This window comes from Scophthalmus maximus, chromosome 16 (genome assembly GCF_022379125.1).
Source record: "Scophthalmus maximus strain ysfricsl-2021 chromosome 16, ASM2237912v1, whole genome shotgun sequence".
NCBI classification, from domain to species: Eukaryota; Metazoa; Chordata; class Actinopteri; order Pleuronectiformes; family Scophthalmidae; genus Scophthalmus; species Scophthalmus maximus.
The window spans coordinates 5935568-5954568 of record NC_061530.1 but is presented as its reverse complement, the minus strand read 5'-3'; the positions used below and the strand labels follow the sequence as shown (position 1 = coordinate 5954568).

At 44.6% G+C, this 19001-nt stretch overlaps 1 protein-coding gene across 6 annotated transcripts in view; it reads left to right on the top strand.

Annotated features, from left to right (window-relative positions):
• Positions 1–19001, top strand: part of LOC118287535 (myosin-16) — a 51110-nt gene that overhangs the window by 26166 nt on the left and 5943 nt on the right. For 5 of the 6 annotated variants that reach the window (XM_047327555.1, XM_047327556.1, XM_035612829.2 and 2 more), the window contains exons 6-14: positions 1031–1121; positions 10439–10495; positions 14810–14896; positions 15952–16197; positions 16320–16437; positions 17390–17517; positions 17979–18175; positions 18276–18408; positions 18498–18714. In XM_047327555.1, the coding sequence (XP_047183511.1) occupies positions 1031–1121; positions 10439–10495; positions 14810–14896; positions 15952–16197; positions 16320–16437; positions 17390–17517; positions 17979–18175; positions 18276–18408; positions 18498–18714 (1274 nt within the window). Of the gene's footprint in view, positions 1–1030; positions 1122–8012; positions 8105–10438; positions 10496–14809; positions 14897–15951; positions 16198–16319; positions 16438–17389; positions 17518–17978; positions 18176–18275; positions 18409–18497; positions 18715–19001 lie in introns of those variants that run through there. The other variant, XM_047327557.1, reaches the window with a different exon arrangement.

Sequence of the window (19001 nt, the reverse complement as noted above, 5' to 3'; positions counted from 1 at the left end):
GTTTCACTCAAAAACTCTATGACATTTTCCCTTTGATTGTTTTTCCCCCCTCAGTAATAAGAGAGTAAATTGAATCATCCACTGTACTTTACCTGCAGGTATTTCTAATGAACCAAAGAAAGTTAAGACAAATAGAACATTTCAGCTGTTGAGCTGTTGCTAGATGCACCATTGAGGGATCTCCAAAGATAATAAAATGTATTCTTGGGGGCATCATTAATGTCTTTGTCAAATCTCATGGTAATCCATTCAAAAGTTGTTGAGCTACTTAAAGGGGCAGTGAGCGATTTTGGAGAAAGCTTGTTTTTGTTAGAGAACACACACACACACACACACACACACACACACACACGTTTCCATGATTGTCTTTTATGTTGCTGCAAGGCAAACATTGCCACAGATATGCAGTGAAGACTTGTTGTCTTGGGCATCAATAGTCTTGAACATCAATACAGAGAGCGACTCACCTCGTTGCTAGGGTGGAATTTTTCTATCATTCTGTATTGGGGGAGAATCTTTCACTCACTTAAACTCCTTTTTAGTTTCAACAAAGCTTCTCTGGCATGATTGGATGTATGGATTAAAAATATGTTGTCATGGCATGTACAATAAAATGAACAATTGATACAAACAATTTTTTTTTTTATGTTGCAATGAAAGTCTTATTCAGGTCACATTTGTTGGGGTACAGAGTTTTTAGATAGACGAAAATAATCTTAACCCAAGGTTCACTTTTCCAGCTTTTTCCAGAGCGTTCAAGCTCATCTCATGGTTTACCTCTATGGATATAGCTTGTTTGATTTTGGATGAATCTTAACTGGAGGAAGTTTGCTCCAGTTTACTTAGTTTTAGCAAACTCTGTTTCCTGAGGAAGACAGTGAAATGTAAGCTGCAAGCTGTGGAAAGAATAGTAATTATGCGGCTCGATTAAATAGTCTTTTTGTAGTGGTTAATAACATGGAAGTTTTGAACCGACCGAATTTCCGTGAATGGGACTGATTTTGGTTCAAATATCATTATCTCTGTGAAGGAAGGATCTGGACATCAGCAGTACCAGCTCCAAGCTCGAAGCAGAGGAGGCCCTTAACATTGAACTGCAGAGGAAGAGCAAAGAGTTACAGGTAAGAATACACAGAAATCATCTCGTGCGTGTGATGGTGCTTGGTGCATTGCGGAGGCTTTCCAGCACTCAATTCTTCAAGAGGCATGGATCGTGAGGAGGCCACGTGTATGCAAATCTTGCTGAGGTGGCCACACCAGTTCATCTGGCACAACGTGGAGTCATGCTCTGTACTGTGCTGTTAGTTGGTGCAGATGGTTCCATTCAAACACTAGAAAATCAAATATGGCTATTTCAGGTTTCCTCTTTTCAAAAACAGGAAAACTTAGCACATGTTATAATTCAGTAGACTCCTTGAAGGGGACATATCCTTATTTTTCTTTCTTTTTTGTCATATACTGTTACATCGATACAGTCATCTGCTCCAAGCGCAGCTTGTTCTGTCGACTGGAATAGTATCATATTCACTTCATGTTCTCCAGTACACAACTAAAATGGTGCAGGTTTAACAAATAGTCGTTTGGTGACAGCAGAATACAAGGAAACTGTAGCTTTTGTAGCAGCTTTTTTCACTTCAGTCAGCATTTTCCTGCATTTCCCACATGTATAACTATCACTTGGGGCATATATAGAAAGGTTTAAACACTGTTATTTCATACAATAATATTTAAGAAATGTTTACCGATGTCCTGCTGTAATTTATTTTCTGTTGATGTTCTTGCTGTCCATGCTCATTGTTGGTTGGGATTTGGGCTCAAATATGTACGGAGGCAATTGAGTGGTTTTTGTGTTACTTGGTAGTTTTACAGTTAGCTTTCAGAACCTCCACGCTGGTAAAGGGATGAAGCAGGAGTTGGTGCACTGTCCCTTCAACAGGCTTCCGAAATTTGGCCTAAGCCAATATTGACTGTTTTAGTCAAAGGACCAACTGAGGGGCTGGGTGACAGGCAGTTTTAGATAAACAAGGACTATTTTGTACTGTGAATCATGCAATTTCCCTGCAGAGTTGAACATTTACAGTATCTGTCTCCTTATGCATGAAATGCTGTTGAGTCAGTGTTAGTCCAAGCACCACAGCAGCATGTAGAGCATATGAAGTCCTTCTCTTTTTTGGTTGATAGTCATCTGCCAGGCAGCAGGACTGGTATGTGTCTTCAATCTGCAGCCTGTAATTTGAGAAGATGTGATGAAATTTTTTCAAAGAGCTGCAAAATTACACGTCTCATCCAATATAAGCTATGTACCTTGATAAAATCTTGCTCAACCTGCAGCTGGATTCCAAGACTAATCATTGCAGTCCATAAAGAGCACAGGAGCACGGATTGTAGCATTCTCAGGATTTACAGTACAGTACTGGAAATCACAGCTACATGGAAGTTCACCAGGAAAAAGCATAACGTAGCATATGCAGTGACAATAAAATCATTTTTAAAGGTTGGGTTTTCCTTTAAAACACCTTTAACTAGAAAAGACGAACAAATCAGTATATAATATGAATAATATTTTGTTGTAATGACAACCTGTGGTGTTGATTGGTAAATGTCAGGAAATCAGTTTCCTTATGGGACATATTCAGGGACCTGAGCTGTAGCGTACGTATAGGAGAGTGGAGTGACGCATACCTGTCTTTCAGCAGAGCTGCTGGGCTCTGCTCTGTGATTGGAGCAGTCACTTCACAGCTCCATGCCTGTCAGGAGATGGTTAAAAAACACCGCCTACACCCAAACTGATAACCATCTCCTGCTCCCCTATGACGGTGTCACTATAGGTGCAGATGTTGTATAAAGATTCCCTCTTTTTAGGCCTCTAAATAACTTTCATATGTGTTTTTCTGTTTGTTTCCATCACAAGGGAAGAAGTGACTGAATGTGTGATTAGTGTACTTTATCTGACCGATATCCATATCACCACTGCTTTATCCAGCGTCCACAACTGCCATAATGTTGTGAAAATGTGATGATGTCATCGACGTTTTCTTGGCGTTGTGTAACTGAAACAAAAGCACATGTTTAGAGGGTCAGTGATCAAGAGACGGAGAGCGCAGCTGCCTCATAAGACAGTGAGACAATATTTGACCAAGATAAAATGGCAACTTTTTTATTTAACTAATGTTTCTGTCAAGGAAGCACTGCAGGTTGCTGAAATGAACCTAAGGTGCACTTTTAGACGTGTTATACAATAACGCAATACAAAAAAAGGAAGCCTTTGCCCATACTGAACAAATATGGTGATGGCATACATAGTATTCATACTAGTATACAAGTATTTTGTGTTGAAGTGAATGAAATCATAGTTTCGTTAAAAGTGAAATACTGTCTCAATTTTATCAAGTATGGATTGGAGGGGGTGATACATTTTGGTGACATTCATGGTCCCCAGAGGATGACTCCTAGTGACTATAATCTACAAACCTATGCTCTGACTTCTGGCGTGGATCAAATGTATATTCAGTGCTTGAGTCAGAGCTTTTTAAACGTAATCTCACAAAATAATGTAGGTGGCTAATGATATGCTAACTCTTGGCCTTGGAAGTAGCGCCAGTTACCTGTGCAGAAAGTAAGCTAGGTAGCCAGGTATGCTAAAGTTGCCTATGGTAATGTCAAGACAGACGTTCCCCAGACACTTTCCCTGACGTGTGTTTGGTTTTGGAAATCTTAAAACCCATCAGTGACTGTGACTGGCACTTTGGCTAAAACCGCGCTGTGGCTTTAAATGTGGAATTAAACAGTGCCACTTAACTGAACCTCAAAGAGCAACAAAGTTAAGGAGAAAGTCATTCCAGTAGCGGGCACACCGGTTATTAACAAGATCATTTTGGTGTGTGTAGTGGAAAACCACCACAGCAATAAGCACTGAGATAGTCCACTAAAGATGTTGCTATTTAAAAAGCAATCTTAATTATTCTGGTTCTGAAAGGCATTGTGGCACAGGATAGCTTCATTTGATATTGGCTTGAATTGGTGTTAGTGCTCTATTTCCTCTGGTGTTTAGTCTGCCTCTGTACAGACGGCAGTCAAGTTTATACTGAGACTTTCTCTGTGCATCTGACCCTGCCATCCAGATAGAATCAAGCAGGACAGACGTTATCTCACCGGTGCACGCTGTAGATGATGTGTTTTGTCTGCGTCGGTCTTTGTGATGGACCTCAGAGCAAAAACAAATGAGAGAGGCACTGAGAAAGAAGGACAATAGGTGATGGCAATTTAAAAGTTCAGGTGGCTCTGCCGAGGCCTCCGGGAGCCTGATTTTTCCTCCAGAGGTTTGTCGGGTGAAGAATAAAGAGCGTCATTGTGGAGTGAAAGGGGATCTGTGTGTCTTTGGGGTTGGACATGTTTTCACATTTACTGTAGCTTTGGCATTCTGCCTATCTCACAATGAGACCATTATATTAGTGTGTGTGTGTGTGTGTGTGTGTGTGTGTGTGTGTGACGCAGGTGGCTGGCCAATAGACTGGATGGTCCTCCACTTCTGTCACCCTCTAAGTCTGGTTTTGACGTAAAGGTCACATGAATGTATCCATGAGTTTTAGTAGAATCCAGGTGGCAACACACTTTCCAACCCATTGATTCGTGACCTGCTGCTTTGAAGCCTTGAGTTAAAGGGGCATTGAACGACTTTGGAGAAAGCTTGTCTCCCTCTTTGTTGATGATGGTGAATTTTCTGCACTGACCGGGAAGCGAACTCGCAGCCTAGGGTATGTGAGACCGCCGCGCTTACAACTAGGCTTAAAAACCTAAAGTCATAGCACCATTTGCTAAAACGTCTCCTAAAAGGTCAGGGAGTGATGTTAACCAACTGCACAAACAGTGTTGTGAGGTGCGGTCCGCACCATTTTTTAGTTTTCAATTTACAGAGCCAGGGCACACAGAGAACCGACAGCTAGCGGATCATGACGATTTTTACAAAACGTGTATTGGTTTAAAATCGCTTACTGCCCCTTTAAGTATTTTGACAGGTGGCATCTTGATTTTTTGGGACCTCAATCAACCATATTTGGAGGATAGCGGGGTGGGTCTGACTGAGAGGTCGCCCACGGCATGTCCACCAAGACCTGCAAGCATGCACCCGTTGGACGGTACCAGCTGTCAATCGCGCTGTATCCTTGCTCCAATGGACATCATGCTTTTTACATGTAAATCGCATGAAAAGTAAAGTCATTTTTCACATAGACTTCTATAGAAACTTCCTTCTTTTTGCAACCCTCTGCTGGTGATTCCAGAGAATACATGCGACAGGCACTTCAGCATTGGCTTCACTTTGGGACCCAGTGACCACACGTCCATTTAGTCTGTGGTAGAATCAAAGAGACAGCTTTGTCTGTCTGTGATGATGACACTGACACACCTCGCCGTGTTCAGCGTGCCGCGATTCAAAGCTGTTGGCTTGAAAGCAGGGTACTGGAGGTCACAGGCTTGCGGTGCTGATTCCTTACAACAGCCCCGTGCCCCTTAGTGGTTATATCGCATGGCCGTAAAGCAGTTATACTTAGCAACAGTGCTGTAAAACGTTATCATAAAGTGAGGAGCTAGAGCTCAGTCATACCCTGCAGTCTGTTTGGTTTATGCCAGATGTTACATCAGACTGTGCCCCCAGTGGTACTGACAGTCGAACCTCCAGGTGGTGCTTTTTCATATTTACTCATTCACCTCTGTGCTGTCTAGTCACGCAGGTAATTGTGCACTCATTTGTCCACCTTTTGCAAAATCTGTCTTTAGTTCGAGGTGCTGAGGGAACTGAAAGTATACATTGATTGAAATCAACAGCAACGGCGTCTGTTTTACAAAATCATGTCTCTGTTAGCGTTACTGCTACATTTTTATAGTGATTCTTCTGCTTGGGTCGGCAGAAAACACACAAACACACTGACATCTTTTTGTAAAGTTTTGGACATTTGCTTTTGCCTGTTTAAACTACCAAAACAGATCAACATTAAAGCATCAGTTTGAAGTTTCCAGTGTCCAATTTGCCTTCAGGCTGATACAAGCTGACTCGTGTGCAACTACTAAACATTTTGGCCGAAATAGTTCAACCTTTTTGGAAATATAACTATTAATAAGATGAAAGGACAGGTCGTTATCTCTTATCTGTGAGTCAGGGTGTTACTTTAGTCTAGTTTAGCATTAAGCTCTGTCCAAAGATAAAGTGACAGTAAAAAAAACTTGCTACATTTAGGCGGAGTCATGTGGAGGTATTCATTTCAGTGAATTTGCCAGGCTCTGGAACATAGGGCCTGTACAAAGACCCGTACTAAAACCCGCACTCACTGACCTCATCTGGCAACCTGCACTATAGCGGGAGGTGCTGAGTGTTCATGAGCGGGAGATTGACAGAATGATCGGTGCAGCAAATAAGTAAATCCCCCCCCCCCCCCCAAAAAAAAAGATTGTATGAGCTGTTTCTTTCAGCTCCAATGTGTTCACACTGTACTGGACTCTGACCATCAGCAGCTCCTCTTATTAAGATGGCAGGAGACTTTCAGAAGGATGTGTTGAGTCAAATATGGACTGGCCCTGGAACTCTCCCGACATTTCATGTACACGGTGGCTGTTACAGACTCACATTAAACATAACACAGCAGAATTATCTTCAGCCCTCCATCACTGTGCCCACATGACGCATTCAGGCACAGTGCTGCTTTTTCATATCGCCTGCATTTTGGCAAAGCTCATTGTCCAGTACACAATTACTGTAATTCTAACATGAGAAAAAAAAAGACTCGGCTGTGTTCACACAAGAAAAAAAACCAACAACCTATCCTGGGTATGACATGACCCCCGACACTGTCCCCGAACGACCGACTTTCCTCCCAGCTCACAGCTGACTTTTACAACAGCAGCGGGGAGTAGGCTGAGAGGGGAATTGTGGGATTTGAAAACGGTCCTGAGCACTGCAAGAAAATCAGGGAGTGTATCTTAATGATGCATTTCCTGTGGCCGCCTTGATTTTGTAAAGTCACCAACACAAGCAGAGGTCAATGATGTCTTCATTTGACTATGCGGTACAGCTACGGCTGCTGCACAATGGGCACCTGTGCTGAACAGGCGGCTCCAATGTTACCGACTTGTGCCGGGTCGTCGCCTACGGAGCGTTGCTTTGACCAGGTCGACGGGCCCTGTCATCACCCCTGTCGGTCCAACAAACTGCAACCTCTCCCGCCGGAAGCCGCACTCTGACATCTGAAGGCGTTTAAAAAGAACAAAGCAATGCGGATTCCTGCACCGGTGCAGGGACCTGAATTGTGCGAGCATGTGCGGACAGTATGGTGGACTCTTCGGCAGGGGGTGCAGGGGCAGGGCTTCCAAATTGTTTGGCCCTTGCTCTTGCCTATAGCTCCGACTGTCATGGGCTGGGGGGGTCTGACAGGATGTAACTGCCCACGCTGCTGAACATCCCCTCAGACACACAAACCAGGAGACATCGGCTAAGAGGCCACATCTGATTGCAATTCATGGACAATTATTATAGTTTCAGAGTTCAGCGGGGAAAAAACAAGAACTTACGAGCACATACAATTACGGAGATCAAACCCTCCAACCATTCTCAGCAACGACGGGCTAATTTTCTTATTTCCCCACATTGTTCCAACAGTAGAAAAGGCTGATGTGGGATAATTTAGAATAAATTTCATTTAGAAAAAAGTGCACAAAATCAATGTATAAACTCCTTCTGCCATGGATAAGTGGTCCAAATTGCGTTTATCCAGGCCGTCTGGCTCAGACATCTTAACACTGTTAGTACACTGCTATTCCACAATTGTATTAGAGCCACAATATTTATTTTGAGGCTGGGGAAAGTAGGAATTTAACAAGAAACAGACATGTGTGTGGGGAACTAGGAGACAGAAAGAGGCTGTGCATGCATAAGGGGGTGTGGACAGTGAAATGCCGGAGGGGATCCACAGTGTGTGCGTGTGTGTGTGTGTGTGTGTGTGTGTGTGTGTGTGTGCGTTTGAGTGTGTGTCTGTGTGTGGGACGGCCAGTCAGTCAGTTGGGCTGCTGCTGCCTCACCATGGCTGTTCTCTCTGCAGAGGTGCTGCGCTGGCATGTGAGTTTTTATTTTTGACTTTTTCTGCTCTTCTGTCTAAGCTCCACTTTTGAAAAGCTGATAAAGAAAAGTTATTAAAAAAAAGGGCGAGGCTACATGATGTCTTCATGTGTTATTTTTTTGTCTACGATATGTCTGAGCCCACCTTTGGCACATTTGTGTTTAGGTTGGCTCCCATTGAGTTATAATGAATTAAATACTGTATAAGATACAGTAATTCCTTGTGCATGTGTTTATTGTGAGCCATAATGTCTGACAGCTTCACGCTCAGGGAGATTTGGGGTGCTGCGTAGTCGGTGAGTGGCGTTTCGGCTTTCACCACATCAGTGCGTGGAGGTGTTGCTGCTGCGAATGGCCCCGGGCTTCACTCCATGTCAGACACACTTCCTGACACCGGGACGCAGATAGAAAGTGGAGATAGCGGAGAACATGATACAACTTGGAAGGATGTGGCCATGTTGGGGAACTATAGCAATAAATTTTAACCAGCAGCACAAAACATCACTCTGGCACGGGATTAGCGGAACAGAAATGTGCTGCCGGTGATTTATTTACGTTGGATTGTGCAGATTTTTTTTTAAATGTTGGAGCGGAATCAAATGAAATTGCATTCGTGATAATTTAGTGCACACAGATGGTGGTGGAGGAAGACTTCACATCGCTTACCTTTTTCAATCACCATTTTACAGTCAAGAAAATATCAAAAGCATTCAAAATAACCAAAATGCATGGACATGCAAGCAGCATTTTGTTGTTGTGGTTACAATAAAGCATCACATTTAATGGGGATGCAACGTATGTTTTGTATGTAAAATCTTCATCTGTAAAGTAGATAGTGAAGCGTCACTGTGACTGATATTTTGGCGGGGGTGCTTTGCTGATGAAAGTCATGTAAATCATAGTTGTTGAGTAACAGTAGTGGAGATAAAAGTACCCGTTTTGCTCCTCACGTAGAGATATAAAGTAACATGAAATGGAGACACCTTAATTTTAAATGTGTGGAGTATTTGAGTAAATATCCAAAGTTACTTTCCATCACTTTTCGTTCAGTTTGAATAAAATTTAATATCAAAATGTTGAGATTTACAGTATCAGATCTGCAAGTAAGCAACGAATTAACTTCTCATTTGGGACCGGATTTACGAGACTAATCTATTCAGCATATATAATCATGTTATAATACTAAATTATTCGTTTTTTATTTACACTTTAGCTGGAGGCAGATAAAAGGGCATTCATTGTTTATAAGCATATTTGTCAACAACGTTTACTCCTTATGAATGTATATCAACCATTAACACCACACTATAACACAGATGTGCATGGTATAACACTTTTTTATGGAATAAAATATATTCCAAACACATTAAGAAATACCTTGTGGATGATTTGCACATATAAACTATTTTCTGTTACTTACAAAATAGTTTGATGTTGAATATAGAGCGTATAATATATGAGTCTGTTTATCCAGGGAGTGTCCTGACTTGGACTGAAATATTACAGGAGTGTGTTACGAGCCAAAATTAAAGCAGCACGTCGCACATAAAACATTGTTTAAGGAATACGCAGCTTTGACTCACTGAATTAGATCAAATGATTTTTTTTATGTGCACATGTAAAACTTCAGATAATGAAAAATAAATAAATAAGACATTTGTTAGGAGATGCCAGGCTCATCCAATGGACCTCCGCTCCCTTTAGGAAAAAAACCCAGAGCAATAGAAAAAAAAAAAATTATATCACTCATGAAAACAAAGCCAAAGGAAAGAAGAACATTAAAAAACAAGGAAAGAACAATCTGATTGGAGTGCATCTTCAGTCAAAAAGCGTCACTCTTCTCCCATGAAGGACTGTAAAAGCGAGAGGGAGCGGAGAACGCAACGAAAAAATTCCTCGAATGTCGTCGAAAGCGGCAGCGATGCCTTTCGGTCGCGCTGCCTGGACGCTGCAAGACGCAGCCCTGGGTCACGGCACAGATAATGACGGTGGCCGCAGACATTCTTGCTCTAAATTGCTACCTGAGGAAAAAAAAGCCGGGGGCGTGCCACATCCCCAGAGGGAGCCGAGTGTGTGAGGCGGCCGGGCCTCACCACACACAAGTGTTGCCCTGAAATAGCAAACGGTCTGCGGAGGGGACGCCCCATTTGTTCTCTGTCAGGATGATATAGGAACTGTGAAAGCAGAGGGTAACGGCTCAACTTCAGATATCCTAGTCGTATTTCATAGTTTTAGTGAAAGCAGACTGTTATTTTTCACAGGAGTCCATTTCAACATCCACTTTTTTCCCCCTCTCTCTCTCTCTCTCTCTCTCTCTCTCTCTCTCTCTCTCAGGCCCGCATTGAGGAGCTGGAGGAGGAGCTGGAAGCGGAGCGGGCCATGCGAGCCAAGGTATGGTGTATCTCCACCACCAATGAGGCCCTGCGTAACATCTCCCCTCTCCCACAATGCAACACTAAAGAGCACACGAGGCTTAAATCTGTCTGTCCGTCAGGCTGCAGGCCAGACAACAGGATGCTCGGGGAATCGGAACTGGCGGGGCTCTGACCTCCAGGCCTGTGGCCTGGTGTGCGGAGGAGCAGTTTGTGGATTGAAGGGAACGCTGCAAGGGAGGGAAAAACAAGGGGGGGGGGTCGCTGATGTGTTGGCAGCCGGTGGGGTACGTGTGTTGGTCACCCCCAAACCATCTGCACCTGTGATAATAAACGTGAGGGGAGAGACCTTGTGTTTCTGATTAACATGCAGGGCAACCCCAGAGGCGTCGAGGGACCCCAACATCCTTATTTCTTGGTCTTTCCTAAACTTTCTCTTTCCTTTTTGCACGCACACACACACACGCACACACACACACACACACACACACACACACACACACACACCAGTGCACCTTCTGTTTCTTGTAACCCCCCCGCCTCGCTCCTTTAGAAGCAAATCGGAAGAAAGGGTCTGGTTTTTTTGGGGTTTTTTTTTAACGCAGCACCGTCTCCCAGACATCTTCTCTGTAATGTCAAAAAGCATTTCCGTACAGCACGCCTGGTTCATGTAAAGCTAATCTACCATGGTGGGCGCTTCAAGTGCTTGTTGACTCAACGGAGACGCTCTTAAAGCGCGGGTGTGTGAGTGCAGTTAAGCCCGAGGACCACGTCGTCCCTCTTTAAGCCCCGACTCCAGTTCCCATGTTACAGTAGGTGAAGGCAAAAAAATGCAAAAAGGAACATATTTCACCCCGAGTGTTGAATAGAGAGCGACAGCCGGCCCCAGGGTGTGTTTGGCACACCTCTTCCCCACTCTGGGTGGTACTCTTAATGGTGCTGGAGCAGGGTCTCCCCTCCCCACCACCACTGGTCCCCAAAGCCACGGAGCGGTGAGCGAGGCAGGCAGAGACACGCAGGTCTTTATCTGTTCCGCAAGCCCTGCGTCTTCAGAGCACCTCAGATCCGACATACCTCCGCTGCAGACAGGCCCCCGCCATTGTTAGGCTCTGCTCCTCAGGTCACACAGGGGAGATATCATCAGGAGATAGAGGCTGACAGACAGCAACTATTTTCCATGGGATCTTCCTCCAGCTGGAATGCCAGCCGGTCTGTCACACACACACACACACACGCACACACACACACACACAGAGACCGTAATCTATAAGGAAAATGCAGATATCTGGTTAGTTGAATGGGACAACATTACATTAGGTTGCACTATAACTATATCAAGAACAGGAGCTTTAAAGAAGCACCTGATTCAATTTTTTAATATCAAAAATATTATCTGGCGTATCGTTGCACAATGACGCGATCCAGGGTGAGCGGCATCCTTCTCAGCCACAGCACACAGGTTGCTGTGTGTCACACTCCTTATATGAACTTGATATCATGGCAGTGTATTGTTTGCTGTGACATACTGCCACTCGGTGACCACAGGCTCATTCGAAATAAATAGTTAGGGGGTTAGGGGCGTCAGCTTCGGTGTTTGTTTCTGGCTCCAACTAGGGAGGACTTGTTGGATCTCATGTGTTGTACTCAGACTATTGAAGAATTACATTCAAAAAACAACAACATTTGTTTTGTTTTTTTATGATTTGGGTGAACAAATACGTTTCCCTATTTCCACCTCTGTGTAACAATACACACACAATGGCAGTTATTCATAGCCTTCTGAATCTAGTCATCTGCTCTATTGCCTGTAAGAAGAATAGAATAGTCTTATATTTTCCCTCGGACAGGACTTTATTGCGACCTTGTCTGCGCTTCTCTCTGTGCACAATCAATGTCGACGTGGGCCGAACTCAACCCGACTTGTTTCTTCTTCTATGCATTTCTTTTTTTTTGTGAAAAAGTTTGTGGATTATCTTCGTGTAGTTACAGCGAGATGCCCTTTGGATTAATTGGGGCAATGATTTACATTATTTAACCTGAGTTATATTCAACAAGTTCATGGAAGCGAAGACAGATGAACATTTATGTCAGAAAGACAACCACCTGTACACCACCTTTAGATTTAGATGTTTAGAAATCCAGGACGGGTCCAACTAGGGTGTCAACGTTGTTTTAGATTAGATTAGAAGAACCCTGAACACACTGGAGGTTGGAGTTGATAGGTGGACTGATAAACTACTTTGGTTATGTACACCGGCATGTATTGGCACTGACTGTGAACAGAGGCACTCTCCTGCTCTTTCACGCTCTTTTGCAAACGAAGATGAATCTCCCTCCTCCTCCGGGTGGACGCTCTGTGGGAGCGCTGACCCTTCCCGTCGGCATGCGAATGGGAGCGAGCGGTGTCGGGTGGTGCTGACCCAGGGGGCCTGTTGACTCAGTCAGCAGAGCGGAGGGGAGCGATGAGTCAACCGAGCGCTCGGTGTTACCCCCGAACACAGCGCCAGGTTGTGGACACAGAGGGCGGGGCCGGCTGGGGGAGGTGGTGGGCCCCAGGAGGCCCCAAGTGAGTGTCATCTGTTTTCCCTTGTTCTGCCTGAGGTGTGTTGATGGCTGTGGCTCACTGCTGCTCCGAGGGAGGCCCGGGACTGCAGCGTTTTACAGACCAGTCTCAACAGCTACGGCCGTCTTTAAACCAGCTGTAAAAGGCCGACATAAAAACAACAAGTGCCTTTAACTACACAGCGCGCTGGCTGTTTGTGCGTGTAACGGCCCCCGCATCATAAACCGTCTCCATGTGTGTGCTCGGCTACGATGGAGTGTGAGAAGGACTGTGGGCCTTTCAGCAGCTTTCCATACTTTATTTGTTTTGCACGGTTGTGTACTTTATACTTCATTTGATGTATCGCATTTTATTGCATTGCGTGTTACACTGGTATCCAGTTTTATGATACTGGCGGAGCCAGTGTGGATTTTAAGTATGATACATGTGATGATATATATATATATATTTATTTTTGATTTGTAAGGCTTCCTGACCTATCAAACTGACAAACCCGCAGTTCCCCTCGGTCCCACAGAGTTTTAAGCATCACTCAGCTCGTTGCTTTAGTGGCTCGGCTCGCGCCTAGTGTGCTTGGTTGTGTCTCAAGAGGCAATGCGCCGTGACGCCACCCATTCTGAACTGTCATTTTGAAGCCTCGATTTCGCATTTTAATCAGCGCGATGGTTTTATGTTTTTTCGACCAGAATGAGGAGCAGCTGGGTCTGCCCGAGAGCTCGTACTGCCCGCTCGCCTACACCCACAACCTTGGACGGTACCAGCTGTCAATCAAGCTGTATCCACGCTCCAATGTATACAGTGCTTTATCGTCTCTTTTACTCTATTTGAGGGGACAATTTACAAATGTAAATCATGGTGTATTGAAGAAGACTTAATACTAGAGATTGAGACCATAAACTCCTCAGGAGAAATTTTACTGAGGTTATCAATCAAGTGAGAAGTAGAGTCATTTTCTCATAGACTTCTATTGAAACTGACTCCTTTTTGCAGCCAGTGAGTCGCCCTCTGCTGGTCATTCATGGGGGGGCTCCAAAAGACATGTTCCCCGGGGCCTCACGGGACCAGGATCTGGCCCTGACTGTGACTGTTGCCCAGCTGAAATATTTGCCAGCTGATCTGCTCGTCTGCCTTTTACTTGCTTGTGCGTGCCGCCTGTTTCACACGACATAGAATTAGCCGCCACCATCTGCCCCCGAAGCCGTGTCCGTACAGTTTCAAAAGTTCGAAATTGGTTGGTCGACCCTCCCTTTTTGAGCGTTTTCAGTGAAACAATTCTAATTTTGCGCCACGTCTGCTGCATACAATATTAGGCAACTTTCCCCTCCATTGCTCTGATTGGATACCAGCTACTCTCCTGACCTCTGACCTCAGGAAAGCTCACTCGCTTTCCTGAGGGGGGGGGGGGGGGGGGGGGATATACTGTCCTGTCAGGTGGGACTGCTTTAGAGCCAGAATACTGTACATCTTCATCCCGATGTTTAATGTACTGGAGGTTCACTGAGAAGGAGGCTGCTGGACTCCGGTATGTTAATACACATTTAGGTACAGGCCTTTTACTCAGTCATCACTCAGAGACTTAACAATTTACTACAACTTGCCTTCTAGTGGAGTGGGGATGTACATTACTGTGATTCCAGAGAGGATCAAATGTTATCATGTGTACCGTCAGTCTACCATGACAGAAAACGTCATGGTTTACTATAGCAAGTTGTCGTTTTAACATGTACTGTACTCTTCCTGTCCACTACCTTTGTCCTGTGTGTTTGTCAGGTGGAGAAGCAGAGAGCAGATCTTACCAGAGAACTGGACGATCTCACTGACCGGCTGGAGGAAGCAGGAGGGGTCACGGCCTCACAGGTAAACTGTATACACACACACACACACACACACACACACATTGTACTGTTACAATTTCACAAGTTATTACAAGTCTGCACAATACTAGAAGAAAAGACAAGACACCATGCTAGTGGCCTTGCTAATTAGAACTAAACACGAGTATAGCTCAGTCTGATGGGAATAACAGTAGTTTGGCAGGTATTTGATCATAAGCCCAAAAATATTTTAAGGTATTTATAAATATATAAAATGTGTGGGGTGTTCTTGGATGTCTAAACCACTTTTACATGTCTGTCCACCCATTGAGACATTTCACTAAAGCTACACACGTGAAGGTAAAAAGTTTGAGGCTGAAGTCACCTTGAGCAACTGTATCTAGTTTAATGGTACTCCATCTGATAGTGGATTCAAATATAACCATCATACTGTATCAATATTAATCCCAAAGTGGAGCTGGGGCATGATGTCTCAGTGACACCAATGACACACAAACACAACATGTTATTTTAAATATTCCAGGCACCAGGGCCGGCCCAAGGCATAAGCGAACTAAGCAGCTGCTAAGGGCCCCCCTGGCCCCCTAGGGCGCCCATAAAGTTAAAGATAAAGACAATGTCATAAAAAAAGACTATGCATGACTAATTTCACTGTTTTACCATAAACATTCACCGGCTAGGAATATATAATAGCTAGATTTCTCTCAGTACTGTATCACTTTAAATTAACACTGGACCATTATGAGTTGGCTACTTTTGAAGATGAATAAACATAGAAGCATAGAGACTGACATTGGTATAATATAAGCAACACAGCTATAACTAATTAAATTGCTAATAGGTGTGTTAGATCTACAGAAGTTGTGTGATTCGATCAAGCATATGTGGCGGTGGGGGGGGGGCAGGCACCATTTGTGAATTGTAATAACCACATAAAATTAAAACTCTGAGCAACATATTCGAATCAATTGCTCCAAACTGAGTCTCCAAAGAACTTGCTCAAGTTACGACATGCAATTGTGGACCATGCTGCATTGCCACCGCTAACAAACATCCTGTCGACCTTCACATGAACAGATGGAGGTGAACAAGAAGCGAGAGGCTGAACTGCAGCGCCTGAGGAGAGACCTGGAGGAGACGACCGTCCAGTCCGAGGCCCTGGCCGTGTCCCTGAGGAAGCGGCACGGCGACGCCATGGCCGAGCTGAGCGAGCAGTGTGAGGCTCTGCAGCGGGCCAGGGCCAAACTGGAGAAGGAGAAGCAGAACCTGAGGATGGAGGTGGATGAGCTGGCGGGGTCGCTGGACAGCCTGCAGAAAGCCAAGGTCACGACGCGCATCTGCTGTCGAGATGTTATCATTTTTTAAAACAAACCAACGACACCGTGTGCACCGTGTGTGTGACCTGTGACTGTGGCATGATGTCCGCTGGTGTGCTTGTGCTGCAGATGTCCTCCGACAGTCAGATGAAGAAGCTGGAGGAGCAGCTGTCAGAGGCAAACAGGAGAGGAGACGACCTGCAGAGGACGCTCACCGAGCTCAGCGTGGCCAAGAACAGACTCACAGGTAGCTGGTGTTAGACCCACTGAGGCTGGGTTCTCACCAGTGTTCTGGCTGTTGGTCTTCAGATTTGCTCTCATCATTCAAACTAATTCACATTTGTCAGTATTGGTTTTTCAAGTCGAGCATGCCTACACTTCTGGGACGTAGAAGGTATTGGCTTCATATTTCTTAGAGCCAGATACAGATAAAGTATTGTAAATTTGAAAAAAGAGAGACATTTTTGGTGTTGTATATAAGATAGCTGTAAAAAAAATATACTTCGTACCATGAGTATTCGGATCCAGAATACTATTTTGGATAATAGAATTACCGTAGAAGACCAAGATACTGCTTTCAGTGTTTCTCCAGAGACGAGGCTCGCAGGCTCACTGAAAGACCAACCACGTGGTGTCTAATATGAACCGGCTGTGAAAGCTGTCTGTCCCGATACAAGGACCTCATTAATAGTAAATAAAAAGACTACAGAAGGATATTATGTTGGCTTCTTACTCTGTCCATACAAAGACACAAAAAGGTTGATATTATTCCAACATGGATTTTGTTTAATGAATAAACAAACAAGTAAACACTTGCATGAGATCACACAATATCAGAAATTATGAAGTAGAAGAAAGTAGAAGAATCTATGCTTTTTATGCCAATCTGAATATTTCTTCTCTTTGTAACTTCTTAATCTACATCAAATCCTTTGCATTGTCAAAGTGCACATGTGTCATTTACAATGTAAATCTTTACATATGCATGCGTAAGTGCACCATACATGGCGCAATGCTTTCGTAGCCAAACAGAGATCGTTTGAAATTTTCAAGACAAACTTGTTGCGTTTGAACATGTGACCTCTGTGATATCCGGTGCTGATGTGTGAAGACTATAGATTTGATGAATCGTGCATTAAGGGCGTGAGCATCACGGGACCTGACGTGCGCTTTGACTGATTTCTTGTGTGTCCCGTCAGCGGACAACGCGGACGTGAGTCGACAGATGGAGGAGGCGGAGGGCAGAGCCAGTCAGCTGACGCGCTCCAAAACTCTGCTCCAAACCCAAGTGGAGGAGCTGAAGAAACAACTGGAAGAGGAGGTCAAGGTCGGTGCTTTCAGCTCAGCATGGAAACATCAAATATACGTCAAATATACAGTTAACTAACTAGTTGATTATTAGTATGCACATATTAACATATTGTTTCTTTATTAGTCTTCATAAAACACTACACATTGTTCTGCATGACCCTATTCAACAACCGCTTGTCCATTAACTTGGAATTTTCCCTCAACAGCCTTTAATTACCAAGTAAGGAAGTTGATGTGTACTTAACACAATCTAAATATTCTTTGCTCAGTGTGGTGCCTTATGAGGTCATAGTGCAACAGGAATAAAACTTTATAAATATGGTCTGTTATTATGTAAACAATGCCCCATAAATGAGTGTATAAATTAAGTATTTCCAACTCAGAATATGTTCCTGATTTGAAAGGGATGAATGCAGCAAAAAAACATCTGCAGTGTGTTTGTGTATTGACTTGCGCCTGTGTTGTTCTTGTTGCCAGTGCAAGCAGGCGGTCAGCAGCAGTCTGGGCTCAGTGCGGCAGGAGTGCGAGGTTCTGAAGGAGCAGCTGGAGGAGGAGCAGGAGAGCAAGCTGGAGCTGCAGCGCCTCGTCTCCAAGCTCAACAGCGAGGTGACGCACTGGAAGACCAAACACGAGTCGGACACCATCCAGCACGCCGACGAGCTGGAGGAAACCAAGTGCGTGGTGTTGATGCTGGCCGTCCCTGGTGACGTTTTGCACTTTTATTCAATGCACCGCAGTGCGATAAAACGATGTGTGTGTGTGTGTGTGTCGCAGGAAGAAGCTGGCGACCAGGCTCCAGGAGGCCGAGGAGGCCGTGGAAGCCACCCAGGCCAAATGCTCGTCACTGGAGAAGACTAAACAGAGGCTGCAGGGGGAGGTGGAGGATCTCTGCATGGACCTGGAGAAGGTTAGAGCAGGGGACACGCCGCACTGAGTGCGCTGCGGTGCCGCGCAATTCAGCGCTGTTTTTCCTTGAACACATGTTCCGTGTCCCAGGCCGGCAGCTGCGGTCAGGCCCTGGATAAGAAGCAGCGGGTCCTGGAGAAGCAGCTCGGAGACTGGAAGCAGAAGTGTGAGGAGATGGTGGCCGAGGTGGAGGGCTGCCAGAAGGAGAGCAGGCAGCACGCCAGTGAGCTCTTCAAACTCAAAACGGCACATGAAGAGTCTCTGGAGCAGCTGGAGGCTCTACGCAGGGAGAACAAGGCCTACCAGGGTATGACTACACACATGGGCGGGAAATACGCTTCCTGCCAATTGTCAGATGAGAAAAAAATATGGCTAATTATGTTAAATCAAAATCATGTTACCATTGACATCCACAGCTTCATATTGCACACACACGCCTGGCTCGGAATCTTATTCAGGAAGATTTAAAATGCACGATACACATCGACCTTGTGTCGTGTTTTGTTGAGTTGTGGTGTGTTGTGATCACAATGAAGTGAGTTCAACTGAAAGCTTCGTACGATAAATGAGAACATTTCTGATTACTGAAAAAAG